This window comes from Atta colombica, unplaced genomic scaffold, assembly GCF_001594045.1.
Source record: "Atta colombica isolate Treedump-2 unplaced genomic scaffold, Acol1.0 scaffold2, whole genome shotgun sequence".
Lineage (NCBI taxonomy): Eukaryota > Metazoa > Arthropoda > Insecta > Hymenoptera > Formicidae > Atta > Atta colombica.
In genome coordinates this window covers 361,097-380,869 of record NW_017259293.1, presented here as the reverse complement: position 1 = coordinate 380,869, position 19,773 = coordinate 361,097, and the positions used below count along the sequence as shown (strand labels likewise).

At 36.5% G+C, this 19,773-nt stretch overlaps 1 protein-coding gene across 1 annotated transcript in view; it reads right to left on the bottom strand.

Annotated features, from left to right (window-relative positions):
* Positions 1-15,811: 15,811 nt before the first annotated feature.
* LOC108687084 overlaps positions 15,812-19,773 on the bottom strand; it is a 92,594-nt gene continuing 88,632 nt past the window's right edge. The window contains exon 3 of the mRNA XM_018192687.1: positions 15,812-16,574. Coding sequence (XP_018048176.1) covers positions 16,321-16,574 — 254 coding nt within the window. The 3' untranslated portion in view covers positions 15,812-16,320. The remainder of the gene's footprint in view (positions 16,575-19,773) is intronic.

The window sequence follows — 19,773 nt, the reverse complement described above, 5'->3', positions numbered from 1 at the left end:
TTTATCGTGTCTCTCGTTGTATTGGGCCCGTTTGTCTTTCAATGCTCGGCTCAAATGCATCAATTGCGTTCGATACCGATCGCCTGTGATTGTTTCAGTCGGTTTTAACAGTTCATAATACACTACGCCGAGCTGGTCCCACCAAATACAGAGCATGACCTTGGACGTCAAAATCACCGTTCTTGAAGCGTTGAAACCACTCACGACACGTTCTTTCATTAATAGCGGCCTCACCATAAGTATTTGAGAGCATTCGATGAGCCTCAGCCGCAGATTTCTTCATATTGAAGCAAAAAATTAAAACCTCCCGCAAATGACGAGAATTTGGCTCGTAAACTGACATTTTCAATCGAGAATAACTTATGATGCAGACACAAGTCGACTAATGTTTCTATGGGGTTATGTTGACGGATGCCCAAGTTTATTGTATGACGTCTATGATCTATTTATTTTGACCACTACTTACCGCTAAAGCCATCTATAGGAAAACGGCGGAAGCAAAGTTGTACACCTAATATACTAAATTAGCTAAAAACGAATTTTACGAATGCGAAAATAAAATTCTTACTATTTTGTTTTGCAAATTGCGTAGCTTAAATAATAATGATTGTATTGATAATATCATGTTGTTTTAAATGCTTATAGTTTCCTAAATCAATTTTATTTATATTATCTTTTCTCTTGTTATATTATTTTTTCTCTAATTTTTTCATAATTCAATTTTAAATTAAAAATTGGGGTTGCAGCGTAAACCGTCACACCCGTTTATAAAACAGATCATGAGCTAATTTTATCTTTATAATGTTGCTTTATAGCTCTGTCAAATGGCTGTATTGGAGCTAAAGGCAATCGTGCATATACGAAAAAACTTTTGAAAAGCTATTGCGTTACATACTTGCATCTTGCATGAAATAAATATACATATAATTTAATAAAAATGTTTTATAATAAAGTGAAAAGATTATGGAAAAAATCTTATTATGGAAACAATCTTGCGTTCACTTGTAGATACTTTATACAGATAATTTCTATATACGAAAAAAAAAGGAACACATAGCATTATTGTCTACTGTGTCAGTTTTGAAATCCATTTTGTCAGACGCTCATTTTTGCTTATTTTACGAAAAAATTGATTTTAAAATTATAAACAGTATTATAAAAACTGCTTATATTATCTTATAATAAAAGACACTTTTTAATTTATTTTATAAAAACTGCTTATATTATCTTATAATAGAAGACACTTTTTAATTTATATTATGTTTTTAAAGTTTTATTTTTATCTTTTGTTTAAGAAATATTGTCTAAAAGCAAAATGATATGTCAGTATCAGTGACTTTCTTCTATATTATTTTATTTTGTGAATATTACATATACGGTTTTTTAATCACGATTATAAAACGCGAATACGTGAACACAGGCTAGAAAGTATTCCAAGAATAATTTTCTTTTAAGCCTTATCATGCCGTAGAACAGATTTTTTTATAAATAATTCATTAATTTTTTTGACATTGTGTTACTTGATTATGACAAGTTCAATAAAATTAGAGTTTTTTCGCGCAAAAATTGTAAATTGACGTTTCTCTTGATAAAAATCTTCGGAAAGCCATCAGAAAAGAAATGTATATATTTGGGCCTCGCAACTCATGTGGAAAATATGCGAAAAAAATTCGAATAGCAAATTTTTCGCTTATAAAACAAAAGATGTCGATATATGGAAAGAAGTTCATTATGGAAAATATAGATATTCGAAATATCTACAAAATGGGATGTGGAAATTAAGATCGGTCTATTCTTTAAGTAGAAAAAAAATAAAAATCATCTCAAAAAGCCTTTTTTCACTCGTTCTCTGTTCATCGAAATTGAAATGCAAAGCTTTGAAATTCTCATAAAATGTAACCTTCATAATGACGAAAACATAGCCCTGAACGAGTTTGAAATGTTCATTAATTTTTGCAAAAAGACATTTGTTCAGTAAAAATCTGTCTGCGGAAAACTTAATTTCTTCATTTTTGAGCAATCGCACAGTGATTTTTTTTCTTCAAAAGTTGCACTATTATGTACACTTAATAACAAATCTATTTTTATAATTAAATTATTTTAAAACAATTTCGAATAATGGGTATCTTTTTTTCGTATAAAAAAATGGAATAATTCCGTTAATTCATCATATCAATAGCCGTGTGAAGCATTCGAGAACTGATATTTTTTTACGAATTTAAAAAAAAATTACCCTCCGATTATTAGGAACTGACAATTTTTTTCAAAAAATCATTGTGGCTCTAATTATTAAAATTAAGAATTTATTAAGATTAAGAAGTCTGGTAATAATTTGTCAAAGAAGAATTGAATTTACTCTTAAATAATTCTCGAATTTTTTACTACAAAAAAAGTTTGTTAAAATCATTAGAAAGTTGAAGACCGCGAGCGAGGCGCGCACCGACTTCCCCCACTCCGCCCAGCATGCTGTTTTGCTCGCGTTTCTCAACTTTTTAATAGTTTCTAACAAATTTTTTCTGCAGTAAAAAATTCGAGAATTATTTAACAGCAAATTAAATTCTTTTATTAGTAATTAAAAAAAATTGTTATCTTGGCTTCTAATAATCGGTTTTAAATACCTTGGGTTCTAATAATCGGAGGAACTTTTTTTTAAATTCGCAGCAAATTCAATTCTTCCTTGACAAATTGATGCCAAATTTTTTTTTTTTAAATTAGAAATATATCAGCTATCAAATGCTTATAATCGACTATTTGATATGATGCATATTAACGGAATTATTCCATTTTTTATACGAAAAAAAGATATTTTCAAAATCTCATTTTTCAAAATCGTTTTAAAATAGTAATTGCTAAAAATTGTTTTGTTACTAAGTGTACGTGATAGTAGCAATTCTTGAAGAAAAAAAAATCACTCGTATAATGTTATGCGACTGTTCAAAGAAGAAGAAATTAAGTTTTCTGTAGATAAATTTTTATTGAATTAAATGTCTTTTTGCAAAAATCAATTTCAGGCTCGTTCAATACATTTCAGGCTCGTTCAGGATTAGATTTTTTCATCATGAAGCTACATTTTACGAGAATTTCAAAGTTTTAAATCTCGATGACCTGAGAGGGAGTGAAAAAAAAGCCTTTTGAGATAATTTTTATGTTTTTATTTTTTTTTACTAACAGACCGATTTTAATATTCCACGTCTCATTTTATAGGTATTATTTGAAACTTTTTTTTCGTACAATTGACATCTTTCGTTTTATAAGCAAAAAATCTTTTTGCAACTATTTGAATTTTTTTCGCATATTTCCCATGCGAGTTGCGAGTCTCAAATATATATATTTCTGTTTTGATGGCCTTTTGAAGATTTTCGTCGAGAGAAATGTTAACTTACAATTTTTGCGTGAAATAGGTTTTTGAGTTAATTCTATTGAATTAAGGTATATAATTGTGTGCGACAAAAATTAAGATAAAGTGTAAAATATATGAATCTAAATAAGAGTAAATGAAAGAAAACGATTGTACGAAAGATAATACTTGTAAATATATACAATACATATAATATATACAGGCATGCGCGTGCGTTTGCGTTTGTATAGTTCATAATTGGAAAAATATACTTAAAACATATTTTATGTTTCGAACATGTTTAAGTATGTTGCTTTTAAAGTCCATTCCATAATTACATGTAAATGTAGCTATATAGTAAGCGTATAAGTTGTTATTATGTCTTGACGACTGCACGATTCTTTTCTTTCATAAAGAAAAATTATTTCCTTTTTTTCTCTTTAATTACGAATAATTTGCGATATCTTTAGGATAGAGAGTTAATAATAGTCGATTGAATATTAATTTTCAGACAAATTAACTAATTATCACCGCACACAGCTAATCCTCATATATAATTCTCTTCTTTTTTTCTCCTCTACTCGTGCCGTTCTCTCTGATGTTCCCCAAGGTTCCATTTTCAGACCTTTACTCTTTAATATTTTTCTCTGATTTGTCTAATGTTTCTCCTTCGAGCTTTTCATGTATGCAGATGACGTAATTCTTCTCAAATCCTTTCATCCATTCGATGCTTTAGCAACCTATTCTGCTTTGAATATTTAAGATTTAAAATCTATTGTCAAATGATCCATGATCTAAATTCTTTTAAATCATCCTTATTGATTGTCGATTCTTCAATATTGTTATCCCATATTCAATCCTTTGACATTTCTCTTAATTCTATTCCAATTCCTCGCTCCTCCTCTAAGATACTTGATGTCTATGTTGACTGTTCATGATCTTTCAAGTCACACGTGATCATCAAGTGTCGGGCTGCTTATACTCGTTTACGTCTTCCTTATCCTCTTCCTTATCCACATCTTTTTCTGCTCTCAAAAACTCCTTATTTCTCAATTACTTTGTTATTTTTCTATTTGATTAAGTTGATATCGTTTATGTTCCAGCTCTTAATTAATATCTGCTAAATCGTGTACAGCGTATCCAAAATTCTTGTCTTCGCTTTTCCTATTGTATCCGTAAATACGATCATATATCTCCCTATTATCAACGATCTGGCTTAAGATTTGGTAACGTTTTATTTTCCATATGTGCTGTCTGTATTTTCTCTCTTTCTCTCCAATATTCCTCTATATCTGCGATGTCTTCTTCAATTGAACTCTAAACATCATTCTCCTTTTAACCCTCTTGTCACCAGATACCAAGATTACTTATCCTTCCTCATATATCGTTCCACTAAGTTCTGTGTTTTCTCCTATATCTCTGTTAAATATTTTAATTCCCTTCCTGATTCAATTAAAATCTCTTCCTCTCATCCTCCTTTCGTTTCGCTGCCTCGCATTTTATCGTGTCACTCACAGTATTTAAACGAGACTGATGAAATTAGTGTGTTTGTGGGTGTAGGTGCGCGCGCGCGCACGTGTGTGTGTGTGTGTGTGTGTGTGTGTGTGTGTGTGTGTGTGTGTGTATTCAACTATTGGTTTACCTCTTATTGCATTGTCTTATTCAGGTTTTGTTACTGATAGGCTTTATAACAGCAATTTTGCTGACTATTAGCAAGCTATTATTGTCTATTGTGTATCTTGTTTATGTTTATGTTAACTAGTATATTATATCATATTTTATGTCTATTATTGTTCTATTAAAATGTAGTCTTTTTCATAAAGCTTTGCAATAAAAAAAATTAAATTAAAATTAAATTAAATTATCATAAATAATTGCAAGCGTCATAAAAATTATATTAATTGTCAATATTCGATCGAGAGCACTTGCACGTCTAGCTTTATGACTCATAGATAAGGCTAATTACTTTTCCAGTTCATACACAAACGATTCTAACAATTTCTATTTTTAGATTTTTTCCAATAGTCCAAATTCCATTAGTCCTATATTTTGAAATCCTAAAAAGATGACTCATCATAAATAAATTAAAATGAATCATCATCAAATCAAAATCAAATACTGAAAAACAATGCACCGCGTTCACGGTATAAGATCCCTTCGCAAGGGTTCTACAGCTCATTACATATAAAATCAAAGAGTGATCAAGTACATGCTGCTGTCCATTCGATTAACTAAATACGGAGTTCTCAGTCGATGTGGTTTAGGAATCGGCAAGTTATTTGAATATCTTCCAGCTAGTTCCACAGGTCCCGCGACTTTACCAAACCATCATCGAGGATTCCCGCAGTTATTCGCATCACATCCAACAGTAAGACACATTTTCTTGTTAATTATTTGAAATTTCTCTTGACCATAAACATTCTCTCGTTTTTCTTGAGATTCTCAAAAACAGTGATTCTTCAACCCATCTTATTTTGCTCTGAATTATTTAAATGATTTCTGTTGAAACATGCACGTTTTTCTAAAAATGTTGAAAAAATTGCACAAAAATATTCGCAGTCATCCAATCTTGGGTGGGCTGCACCATCGCTTCCAATTGGGGTACCGTTTAAGAAATAAATTTGAAATTAACGCGCGGAAAGATGAAAGAAAGATGAAAAAGGCAGGACAATTCCTTGAATCGATATCACCAATACAATCGTCAAACAAGTATGCCACGTTCAGCAGAAATAATATGCCCAATTTGAAATCGCGTCAGCTGACGAACACTTCTTTGAGGTGTTTGAACAATGGTAATTTCCGTTTCATCTATGTTTCAGATTAAACGAGGAGCCAGCTGCAAACGATCATATACAAATGAGTAGGATGAAAAATGCCTTTACTGTGCGATTGAAACATGTGGCACGGGCGAGGCTCGTAGCCTGCGGCTTTCTAATGCACAAGCGTGGATGACGTGATGAATTTCTGAAACTAATCTTGTCCTGCCATTTTCATTTCTATCCAACATTTTGGTACTGGTAATTGAAGTCGTGTGAATATTCAAATGCCAATTTTCGTATCTCTTTCGGCGATAAACTGAAATAAATATTTGATGCTTTCAGAATATATTTCATTAAATTCTGTTTGTGTTTCGCAATAAAAAATTGAATAAAAAAATTTATTAAAATAATATTAAAAAGAAAATTAAATAACATTAAAAAATCGTCTTATCTCCTAGTCATGTGATAGAAATATTTTCTGTAGAAACATTTTATCTGCCACATTCTGACAATGACGGTGCAACGATAAGCAAAGAACGTTGAAGTGCATGGCAGTTTGCCTTAATATCATTCTTTTTTTTCACATGGACAATGGCCTTCTTTAAATTTTCTTCATCCATCTTGCATCTTTTTTTCTTGCATAATGTCTCACACTATTTTGATCCAACAAAAATAGCAATGTTCATAATTTATGTTGTCATAATGAAAATTACAAAAAAATCATAACAATTCCCAGTATTCTACAACACAGACCTCCAAGGCATATTCTAAAGATGTCCAGAGGACTTCTTACGTCCTAAGGATATTCTCAGGACGTGCTGTGTGAATTTTGATAGGTTAATATTTGAGGTTATCGCAACATAATTTTGATCATGTTCAAGCTATCGATCACTTGTCATTTATATTTCGCGTAATTACATCTAATCTTTAATTTCAATTTTTAACACATTTGAGATTATCTCAACATTTTAGAGCTACGTTCCAAAATTCACTGCCAATGCTGAAAATCTACAGTTTACATTACGTATACTATATATTTTCAGCACTGGCAGTGAATTTTGGAACACACCTCGGTGTGTACCACAATAAACCCGATTTTTTGTCCCGAACAACCTCATCGACAACTTTACGCATTATTGCATATAATCCAGAAAAATAGACGTTATACAGCAAAAAGTAGACACAATCTTTTTCAAATACATTTTAGTAGACACGATACATACACAGTTTTTTAAGGTATTTTTCTTATCTGAATTTTCAAAAAACGATTAGTATCGGAAATTACTTTGAAGGCCGGAAACGGCAGGTCTTATTTTGTCTCACTGCTACGATTACAATATGGCATTGTCGCCAACGAAACTTTGGCAGTACCGTCGCTATATTAGAGCATATTCATAGTACTTAAGGTGAATTTTTAATATGTACTGTTCCGGAATCATTGTTTCAAATGTATTCTTGGGGATGATAAGTAAACAGCTCGTAGACACCGACTCTTCCCCGTTCAATCACGTCTGCGGCCGATATTTTGTTCAAAACATGAGTATAGCTCCTGTTCTAATTACGTTATCTATTTCAGATGGCACGCGACCTCCTTGCGCGACATTCGAAAAGTTGACTATCGCGCACACGTTTCATGTGCAAAAATTCAATTCGCTTCCCGATCCCAATCAATACGGATCATCTATCGATATTCGTGCTTAACACATCTTATTTCGAATATTCAGACCGAACCATCGAAGTTTTATCGCGATTCAACTCTGTATTTTGTCACGTAACGTTACCGATATACACGTACCGCGAGGGCATTCAGTGTGTGAGAATGACTTGAGTTTCCGGTGAGATTTGCCTGTCTCGTTGCTGCTCACAACACGAATTCTTTGTAACAGCTAGGAGAAATTATTCAACATCGTACCAAGTGCAAGTTACATGCATCTAACAGATCGCATCGGATTACGAGCATCGCCTGCCGCTTCGAACAAATTTTAAGTCGACTCAATAATAAAGTTTAAATTATTACAACAAAGAAAGTCGTCGTTATTATACGCTGCCTTGGCGAGTGAGCCTTCTTCATACAAGGTGACACCAGCATCACAAACATAAAACATATTTTGGTCATCGTCGCCAAAGAAAGTTATTGTTTTGTTTGATTCTCGAACGTTTCGAATCGTATCTTTTCCATTGGAAATCATGTCGTCTCTCGATGAATTGATGAGTATACAAAACTAGCAGATAGACGCCATATCTTGCACATTCACTAATTTTAAGAAATTGGGACAGGCCAAGATGACACGTGTCATAACGCCTCGCAATCCTCAAGGAGACCTTTGACAGATGCCAGAGATGGACTGTAAAATTATGCTAGCTGCGGATGAGAAATTGAAGGCAACCCATGCGTATTTCACTCAGAACTACTTCTTGACGTGTGAGGACTATTACCACGAAGCGATCACCTACATGGCTGAGGTACTGGACTGTCATGATCCGCGAACCTTGTCCCACTGAACATGACGTAAGTGGTCTCAATAATCTCATTTCGGTCATCGTCGCATCTTCCGAGGATCAATTTGCCAATTTTCGACGGGAATTTTGACAAATGGAAAAGCTTTTACGATAAATTTAAATCGATGATCCATGATGATCAGAGTTTAACGAATGTCGAGCGCATGTATTATTGTATTCGTATATAAAAGGGGATGTAAGTAACGCTCTTGACCATCTCGCGGTAACCAATGATAATTTCACTATCACGTGGAATATTCTCATTTCCCACCTTTACGATACATTTACAATCGCTTTTCAATCGCTGTCGCTCGCGACAGAAACTTCCAACGATCTTCCGCACGCTTCGCGATCAAATCAATAAAGCGATACAAGCTCTGAACAATCTCAGTTGTGCCACTGAACACTGAGATGATTGGTTTGTTTTTTTAGTTGCACAAAAATTCGAGTCATCGCGAAAAGCTTGGAAACTTAAGCTCAGCGATGTAGATTACTCGCGTTATCACGAACTTGATCAATTTCTCGCATCTCGCATTCGTGCGTTCGACGCAAACGCAACGAAAAAGTTACAAACGATCTCCAAAAGGAAAACTCTCGCCTCACCGCGTCTACTGTTCCATTCTTGTGCTCATTATGTAAAGTGAACTATCTATTGTATCAATGTTTTACGTTCCTAAAACTCCATTCCAATGTTTTGAATTCATTAAAAATCAAAAACGCTCTATCAAACGAACTGTATTAGTGCGAAGCATTCCATAAAAGATTATAAAAATCCTCACGCGTGTCGTATAGTAAATTGCATCACACGTTGTTATATTTTGATAATCCGTTCAACTTGCCGACATTAAGCAACTGTCGACGTTTGCATCCACGAGAATGTATCTGCCATCGCTACGCACTTATTACCGTAGCACCAAGCTCCAAAATCTTGCTTACGACTGCGCGCGTGCGAGTTTATTAGCCTCATAAACATTTTGTCACCGTTCGCGCGCTCCTTGATCAGGAATCTGTTTTTACGTTTATCTCCGCTTGTTCAATGCGGCTTTCGAGAATCACTCCGTTTCCATTATCGGCATTAGCGAAATGCAGTCTGTCCAAATTATGATTATTCCGCTGTATCGCGATGGATCTATACCACGATCACGTTTATACTTCGAGCATTACCAAAATACCATGGTATTTATCGAATCGAGTCGATACCGCGTACAATTTGAAATACGTAGGACACGAACTTGTCGATCGTGACCTCATGAGTTCGGATCCGATCGACATCATAATCGGCGCCGATTTATTCGACATGTTCATTCTCAACAGTGTTTGAAAAAGTTCCTATATGAGTCTATCTACCGCGCAATATTACTCTTGGCCAGATTCTTTCTGTCCTTGTTTCTGATTGAGTCAATTCCGAGCTTGCGCATTACGGAATTGTTCTTGATTCTCTCGATCATGATCATCACTTCGTCGCTTCTGGTAAGTTGAAGAAGTGCCTCAGAAAGCTCCTCGGAGCCCTGAGGAGCATCAGTGCGAAGAGCACTTCAGAGCCACCCACTCCCATACGCTGAAAAGATGCTATATCGTCCGATTATCGTTTAAAAATGGACCACCTGTCTGGATAGGCGAATCGCACTCTATTGCTGTTTCGAGTTTTCGTTGTTCCGCTTGGAACAACACTTAATTCGAGATCCCATTAACGCTTCCAAGTATCGCGAATTTCTCGCAGAGTATGAAACCCTCGGTCATATGACTAAAGTCTACTGACAGAAATAGAGCAAACTTATTATATTCCGCATTACGCTGTCTTACGTGACCAACCACTCGCTTATGAGTGATCTTCAACGCTTCATGTCGTATCTCAAACAAAACATCATTGAACGACCATATGTTCATTGGTGCTAAACTTCAGAAGGATTTAGCTACTATCCTAATGCAGTGGCGCCAATACTATTACTGATTACCGCCAATATCGCCAAAACGTATCGATAAATCTTAATTGACTTCCGATACACACTGACTACCAACGCATTGTGTGGCAACCTATCCCTGGTGAATCTATCGCGGATTACCATCTTCTTATTGTTATCTATGGCACAGCTGCCGCTCCCTACTTAGCTCTTCGGATCTTAGATCAACTCATAGATGATGAAGATGCCGAATTTCCGCTCGCGGTCCCCGTTTTACATCATCAGACATGTTGACGACTGCGTTTTCGGCGCAGACGACCAGATTCTTGCTCATTAAACACGTGATCAATTGATAGAGTCACTAAAGAAAGAAGGCTTTCGCTTTCGAAAATGGGCGAGCAATGCCACCGCTTTGTTGTTCGATCACGATCCTGCTAATCATTGTTTAGCCACTCATAAGGTTTTTCACGACGAGCACTTTAAAGTCTTAGGAATATTTTGGAATCCTAAGCTAGATATCTTTTAATTCCGCGTGATTGTACCGTTATCACCCGAACAAACTAAACGAGCCATTCGGTCGACTATCGCCAAGTTTTTCGATCCTTTAAGATAGGCTATTCTCGTCAATATTACCGCCAAAATTTTTTGACTGTGGTCCCTCCAATGTCGGTGAGATGACGAAATCCCTAGCCAACTTTTTGATTGCTGGTCCGATTATCATCAACGTCTTCCGTGTCTCAATGCAATTAGCATTCCGCGCTGGACTATTTACGGATCTCATAATCTACATTATGTCTTTCATGGGTTTTCCGATGCATCGACTGCAGCGTTAATATAAACGGCTCAATCACCGTCTATCTTCTCGCCAAATCAAAAATGGCCCCTCTTAAAACGATCAGCGTTCCGCGAGTGGAGTTATCTGCTGCGTTGTTTCTCTCTCTTGCTTGATGCATTTCGCGCGCTCAGCCCTCCAACTCCCGAATCTCGAGTATCATTGCTGGACGAACTCTATCATTACACTCGCCTGGCTGAGTCTGTCACCTTCGATGGAAAATCTTTATCGCCAATCGTGTTTCGGCTGTGTACTCCTTTCTGGAGTTTCTTGGCGTCATGTTCCGACTCACACCAATCCCGCGGACTGTGCATCACATGGTTTCGCCCCTGATTTTTTCGAGACACATACTTTATCATGATCAGGTCCTTCATGGTTGCATTATCCTCTCAAGTCTCATGCTTTTCAATACCCTCCGATATTCCTCTCGAACAATGCCCAGAACCTCCGGTATGCATTGCACGCTACATTAAATTGAGATCTTGCGTCGCGTTATTGTTCGTGGCCAAAATTGCTACGAATTACCGCTTACCTGTATCGTTTTCTAAATCGACTCTGACACTCTAAAAACCCACAAACTAATATCGCGACTTTGCTCCCTGAAGAAATTCAGAACGCCAAACGCTTCTGATTCAAAACAATGCAGTCAGACATGTTTCTTAATGAGATCGTGTCTGCAAAACATCAGCATCACCGAAGAATAGTCCGCTTCCTGTGCTCAATCCTTATGGACGAAGATTTATTCGTATTCGAGGAAGACTTCATCGAGCTTGCTTCCCAGAAACGACGAGGAATTCTATCGTCTTACGCACACATCCACTGTACTCATTATCCAGTACCATCTTAGAACGTTGCATATTTCCAATTAACGCTCGCATTATATCGAATTCTAGATTCTCCGGGCCCGCGCCATTCGATCCGTTTTTTATAAGTGTATACATGCATGCGTGAATGCACTGACGTACTCATGGGCGACCTCCCGGGTGCAAGAGTCAATCGCACCGCTCGCGCATTTGTCCATGCCGGTGTTGACTACGCAGGTCCCATCGTTGTCCAAACGACTCTCGGTCGAGGATATAAATGGCAAAAGACCTATATCGCGTTATTCGTATACCTCACGATCATCTATATTTAGAGCTTGTCAGCGATTATATCTTTTCTACCTTTATCGCAGCATATCAACGATTTGTTTCTCGGACTATCGACATTCATGTATTCCGATAACGGAACTACGTTTCACCAATCGCGAATTGTCCGATGCACATGCGAAATTCGCGATTCTAACTTCCGCAATCAGCTCGCTACTGACGGAACTGTGTGGCACTTCCTACCCCCCTTGCATTGCCGTACTTTGGTAGCCTGTGGGAAGCCGGCGGTAAAAGTGTAAAGCATTTAAAAAATATCAGCCTCCACATGCTAACTTGTGAAGAAATGTCTACACTTCTCTGTTGGATCGAGGCGTGCCTGAACTCGCTCCCGTTTCCGATAATCTCCATGATTATCATGCTCTGATGTCCAATCATTTTTTGATCGGAACCTTTCTTATCGCTTCCGCTGACGTATTTGACTTAAATGAAAATAGACTTTTGCGCTAGCAAATGATTCAATATATTATCGAAGGTTTTTGGAGATCTTGGTCTGATGATTACTTACATACTCTTCAACAACGCCCAAAATGGCGCGTTATCCGCGACTGGCAAAGTCGATCAAATCATCCTCGTGCGTGACCCTCTGGCTCCACGAAGCCAATGGGAACTTGATCGGATCACGGCGTGTAATCCCAGCGATGATAACTTAACTTGCGTCGTAACTGTAAAAACAGATCGTTTCGAGTACAAGCGATCAACTGTGAAACTTGTTTTCTATCCGTCACGATCACAATATCGAAGAGTCCAAAGATTTCGTCTCAGCGGGCGTTTTCGTTAAACGTGTCTGACATTACCGGTGAACCTTAAGCTCCGATTGTATTGCCATATTCTTTGTATCAAATCATTTTCGTTGTTATACCATTATTGTATCTTGCATGCTTTGATGCAAATTATTTTGAATGCCTACATTCAAGACTGATATGTTCCGGAATCATCGTTATTTCAAATGTATTCTCAGGAATGGTAAGTAAACAATTCATAGACACCGAGCTATTCCCATTCAATCACGCCTGCGGCTGACATTTTCTTCAAAACATATATCTCGTTCCTGTTCTAATCATATTATATATTTTAGATGGCACGCAATCCTCCTTGCGCGACACTTAAAAAGTTGAGATCGCACATGTTCCACGTGCGAAAGTTCAGTTCACTTCCCGATCTCGATCAATACGGATCATTCGATATTCGTGCTTAACGCATCTTATCCCGAATATTTAGTGAACTACACTGAAGTTTTATCGCGTATCAATACTGTATTTTGTCACGTAATGTTACCGATACGCATACCACGAGAGTATTCAGTGCGCGAGAATTACCTGAGTTTCCGGCGAGATTTGTTGGTCTCTGGTTGCTGCTTGCAATACGAATTCTTTCTAATAGTTACGAAAAATTATTCAACGTCGTATCAAGTGCGAGTTACATGTACATACATCTAACAGAACGCATCAATTATCGGATTACGAACATCGCTTATCGCCCGTTTCGAACAAATCTTGAATCGATTCAACAATAAAGTTTAAATTATTACAACAAAGAGAATCGTTATTACACGCCTTGGCGAGCGAGCCTTCTATACAAGATGACACCAGCGTCTTACACAAACATATATCATTACAAAGATATTAGCAATATTCTGAACAGCCCCGTGACCGTTTCTGAATTGTTTAAGCGCTTAAACGCTTCAAATAATTCACTTCTTTCTCTACTTCGAATTGCTTAAGCGATAAAACGCTTCGAATAATTCTCCATCACTCCTCTCTCCTCCCTTGAAATTTTCATCACCTTTCGTTTTCCTTTAACTACTAATTATGATTTTAACAAGACAAATTTTTAAATAGATGTTCTGACGTAATAGTTACCGAGCGGGACGCAAAAAGCGGGCTAAGATCGAGAGATTGCGGGAAGCCCAGATCCCAATTGTTGGACGCATTCAGACCGAGGTATTTCATTAGACCTCGAAGCCCAACGACAACACCGGAGGTTTAAGACAAAAATTGAGAGATCATACAGTACTTCTGCCAATGTCCCAGTCGGATCTCACACTAGCGGACGATACGCCGGCTGATAATAATTCTTATTTTTCATCCTTAGAACTTGAATTTTCCTCCCCCTTTTATTCTCTTGGAAGATTCCCAAAATCCTGAATTTCCCTCTCCTTCTTACTCATCCATCCTTCCTGAAGATAATAGGACTATTGACGAACTTTTTTTATTCATAGAAAAGGCAATCCAATCCACATACCCCACTTCCTCATTCAACACAAACTCATGTCCATACGGTAATTGTTACTAAATAAATAGTACATAAATAATTAAATGTAAATATTTATACTGATCGATCACATAAGGATTTATTTTATACATAAATATATATATATATATATATATATAAAATAAAATAAATAGACTAATATTTATTCAGCACTCTTCTGATTCGTTCCATCTTCCCAAGGATTATACGGGTCCGATCCCTGGTCAAAACAATTAATTTCCTTGACCAAAATAATGGATCAACGGTTGCTCTCTCTCGGTCGGCGTAATAGTGCTTCATATTTGCGTTTACCAACGTTTTTCGAATCACCGTTACCGAAGGCTTGCTCGAGTGCTTCCGACATATGGCACGCATCCACAGAGCGATAAGTTACAAGAGAACAGTGTGAGTTACATTCTTCCTTGCCTCCTTCTAGTTCCCGTTTTCCATGAAATAAAGAATCTTGGAGTCTGGATGTAATATTGTTGTAGTCGTTGATTAATCGAATATTCACCTCAAATTCGAATGTTGATCAATTTTTATAACTTATATAATCACTTACAATTACGTTTACGCTTTTGTAGAATGAGCTTTATACTATTTAAAAGTTCAGAACATTAAAAATATGTTTAAAGAAAAAAAGTACAAAATTATATTTAAAAAACATTTTCTTTTTATAACCCTAATATAGCCTATGTCTGTTGGCATCGCTAATTCTTTGAGAATAATTTATCCATTATTTTAATTACTACACTGGATGGAGATATCTGATAAGCTCTCTCTAATTATTTATTATTATCTACTTAAGGTACTCTTATGGCAAAAAAAAACCAAAAATAACAAAAGGAAACGAAAATAATATCTTAAAGCGAAACATCAAGGTAAAAATCAATAATAAAAATGAAATTTAAAGATGCTAGATCCGAATCGTTCTATAACATATGGCATATTTATTACATGCAACGATTTGTCGAGTGCGCAGAAATAATACATAGAGTTGAGTTGTTTCGATTCATTAGATAATTCAAATATTCTTATAGCTCGTTAAGTTTAAAACATTCTGAAAGAAAAATCGGGTCTACACATAATTATGTTAAGTCTTTTATTTTGTACTTCAACAATTCAATTGAATTAATATAAAGTTTGTGCGCTTTCTAGTTTGTAATTTTCGTTTCGCGATAATAGTGGATTGTTCTTGAAATGGGAGAAAATTATCCGAGACTTCTTTTAACCGCACTTTTTATACATTTTTTGAATCACCATCAAGTTGGGAAATAATACATTTGTTTCACGCAGTGAAAGTTTGTTAGTCGTAGATTTATAACATTAAGCAAGCCTGTTCAATTTGAGCTTCAGAGCCAAAACGCAAAACCATTGTCACAAAAAATTCAATGTAGATAAGATTTTAGGGACTGTATAGTGTTGACATGCATCCGAGACATTTATCAACACTTTACAGTCCCTGAATCTTATTTATATTAAATTTTTTTTCGTTGATGGCTTTGCGTTTTGGCTCCGGAGACGAGCTGACATTAAGTATTCATAGATATTGTTCGGATTGTTCTTTTTATTTTTTTCTTATCTTTTTTTTTAACTATAGATTATTATAAAGAAAATATTTCGACTGGTGGAAAGTACAGGCAAGAAATATTATTACAATGATGTAAAGCAATTTCATCGCGGAGATGGTCGTTGCGGAATTGCATAAATCGCTGCTGCAGATGTGGCAAGATTCGATTACATCACGTCCTGGTTGTATCATGGAATTGCCGCATTGGCCATCGATGATGTCAATTTCGTCATGATATGGAGTAGAACATTGGCGTATGACAATCCGTTCGCCGTATTCTGGAAAGAAATAGATTAATTGTTTAACAAAAAAATCAGAATTTTCACGCTTCGTATGTTGAGATAGAACTTTATTTCTAATTTCATATGCAATATAGGCTACATAAGCAAGTATCTCTGACATGAAACACTAGCGTCATTTCTCGTCTATTTTTTATTTCGTGGGAATATAAAAATAAATGCGTGTACGCGTAACTGCAAATACTGTTTTAGATTAGCCAAGAGGCCACTGTAATAATTTTGTTACTCATTTCGACAAGTGTAAGAATAAATGGCTAATCTTTTATTTCATGTAAAACATTAAAAAGTGAAATATATATAAAGACAGTCACGGTTCCTTGAAGAGGAGATGGGCTTTCCAAAATACTGTAGATTTTGAATATTTTCACTGAAAGCGTTAAGGTTGATTGTTATTGCAATCGATAGTTAATACCCTTATTCCAAGACGGATGGAAACTTCTATACCTCTCAGAAAGGTGCAAGGGATCACTGTACTGGATCAAAGTGGTAAAGATCTATTGAAAAAAAAGCGATAAGATTGAATTTTTGTCTACTACTTAATTTTGGTATCAATTGTCAAGAAATATTCCCATATCTTTTGTATGGTTACAAAGGCAGCCGTACCTACTCGAACATATATAATTTTCTTATTATGTAAAATTGTAGGTGTTCGAGTAGGTACGGCTGCCTTAGTAACCTAGTCTACAAGATATCGAAAAATATTTTTCGACAAGTGATAAGTAGGGATATAGTAGCGATTCTGAACTATCTGTAAGCGAGGAGGATCTGTAAGCGCGATGAGTACTCGTAGGCACGAGGGATGCCATCACGGAGAGGGAATCATAAATACAGCGACAAGTAGGTGGTGCTCGCGTCGCGGGGATGACATCACGGGCACGGGTATAAGCGCGGGGATAGGTGAGGGAGCCACACGGAAAAGGTCCCCGGTCGATGATTTTGATATTCATAAACATTGATATGTGTTTACAACAACATTTTTGATCAACATTATTGATACATAAACATCAACATTATTGATACATAAACATCAATATTATTGATACATGCCGCCATGTTGTGACATCACGTATCATTGGGACCGCCACCGTTGCCACCGCCGCCGCCGCACAATATCTGTTTACATAAACATCAATATTATTGATAAACATCAATATTACGTGTCGCCATGCGTCACGTATATCATTGGGGCCCTGCCACCGCCGCCGCCATCGCCACCTCACGCGGGATCAGTCGATAACATCAGTGTTTAGATAAACATTGATATCAGTATTTATATAACATTAATATTAATGTATAATAATAATGTATAATAATATTGTGTCATCATGTCACGTGTTTGGTATCTAGTCGCCGCTGCGAATCGTCGTCGCCTGATGCGGGATCAGTAGTCATTGCCGCTGTCACAGCCACCGTAGCCGAGTTTTCTAGGGAAGAACCACAAGATCGATGACATGTCTCAATACGTTAAGAGAAGCATCGACAATGATATTTTTTCTAGGCGAAGAATAATCATCGATATTATGATCTAATAGGGGCTAGAGAAAGGGACAAAGAAATCATAAATGAAATGTATACGGGTTATAAATAACACGCATCTCAGTTAGTGCCTAGGCAAAGGAAAAATCTTGGAAGTTTACCGAATCGGAATAAGAGTAACGTGAAAAAGTATAGCTGACCATCGCGTGAACGTCGAGGACATGAACGATCTAAATACAGACAAGTTGTTTGAAACAAAATAAGTAGAATTTGAAGACATAAATAAAAGACCAAGAATCGTCCAACGAAGAAATACAATCCGACAATATTGGAGGTGCTAATAATTTGAGCGAATACAATACGGATCACGCATAGAAATTTGTGCAGTTTTCGGAAATTCGTGCGTTGAACATTCGTACTAAACACTGCATAATCTGCTGTTATTATACAACAGATAGAGCGGATGGTGCTTTAGCCATATATTAGCATTGAAGGAATGTATCTCGTCAGAAAGTACGAAGACTTTTTCAATATACTAGACAGCAAGTAGTCGTGCTTCGAGTGACTCGAGTTTGGAAACCACTGCAATAAGGAACGAGTGCCATTCATCTATGCCGATCTAGAGTGCGTAGGGGACCAAGGCATCATGAGTCACAAAAATTCCAACTCTTAAAAGTGCTAAATATATTAGGTGTACAACTTTGCTTCCGCCGTTTTTTTCCAAAATTCGAGGCTTTATTGTAAAAAACTGGTTATACATTTATGATTCAAAATATTGTCCATCACTGGCCACTACTTTCTCCCATCTTTCGGGTAGCGTACGAATCCCGCGTCGAAAAAACTGGTCATCTTTTGAGGCTATCCACGAATCGATCCAATTTTTTACTTCTTCATAAGACCGGAAGTGCTGATCAGCCAGGCCGTGTGCCATTGATCGAAACAAGTGATAGTCAGAGGGAGCAACATCTGGAGAATACGGCGGGTGGGGTAGGACTTCCCATTTCAACGTTTCCAAGTATGTCTTGACCACTTTCGCAACATGGGGTCGAGCATTGTCATGCTGCAAAATCACTTTATCGTGTCTCTCGTTGTATTGCGGCCGATTATCTTTCAATGCTCGGCTCAAACGCATCAATTCGATACCGATCGCCTGTGATTGTTTCAGTCGGTTTTAACAGTTCATAATACACTACGCCGAGCTGGTCTCACCAAATACAGAGCATGACCTTGGATGTCAAAATCACCGTTCTTGAAGCGTTGAAATCACTCACGTTCTTTCACTAATAGCGGCCTCACCATAAGTATTTGAGAGCATTCGATGAGCCTCAGCCGCAGATTTCTTCATATTGAAGCAAAAAATTAAAACCTCCCGCAAATGACGAAAATTTGGCTCGTAAACTGACATTTTCAATCGAGAATAACTTTATGATGCAGACACAAATCGACTAATATTTCTATGGGATTATGTTGAAAGATGCCCAAGTTTATTATATGACGTCTATGATCTATTTATTTCGACCACCACTTACCGCTAAAGCCATCTGTAGGAAAACGGCGGAAGCAAAGTTGTACACCTAATACATCGAGACTTTGGATGCAGTTTACGAAGACATGGAATATTTAACTAAACTACATTAACATGTTAAGAACTGCGCATTACAAAATATATTGAAAATATATAACTACTGGTGGTTGCAGAAGA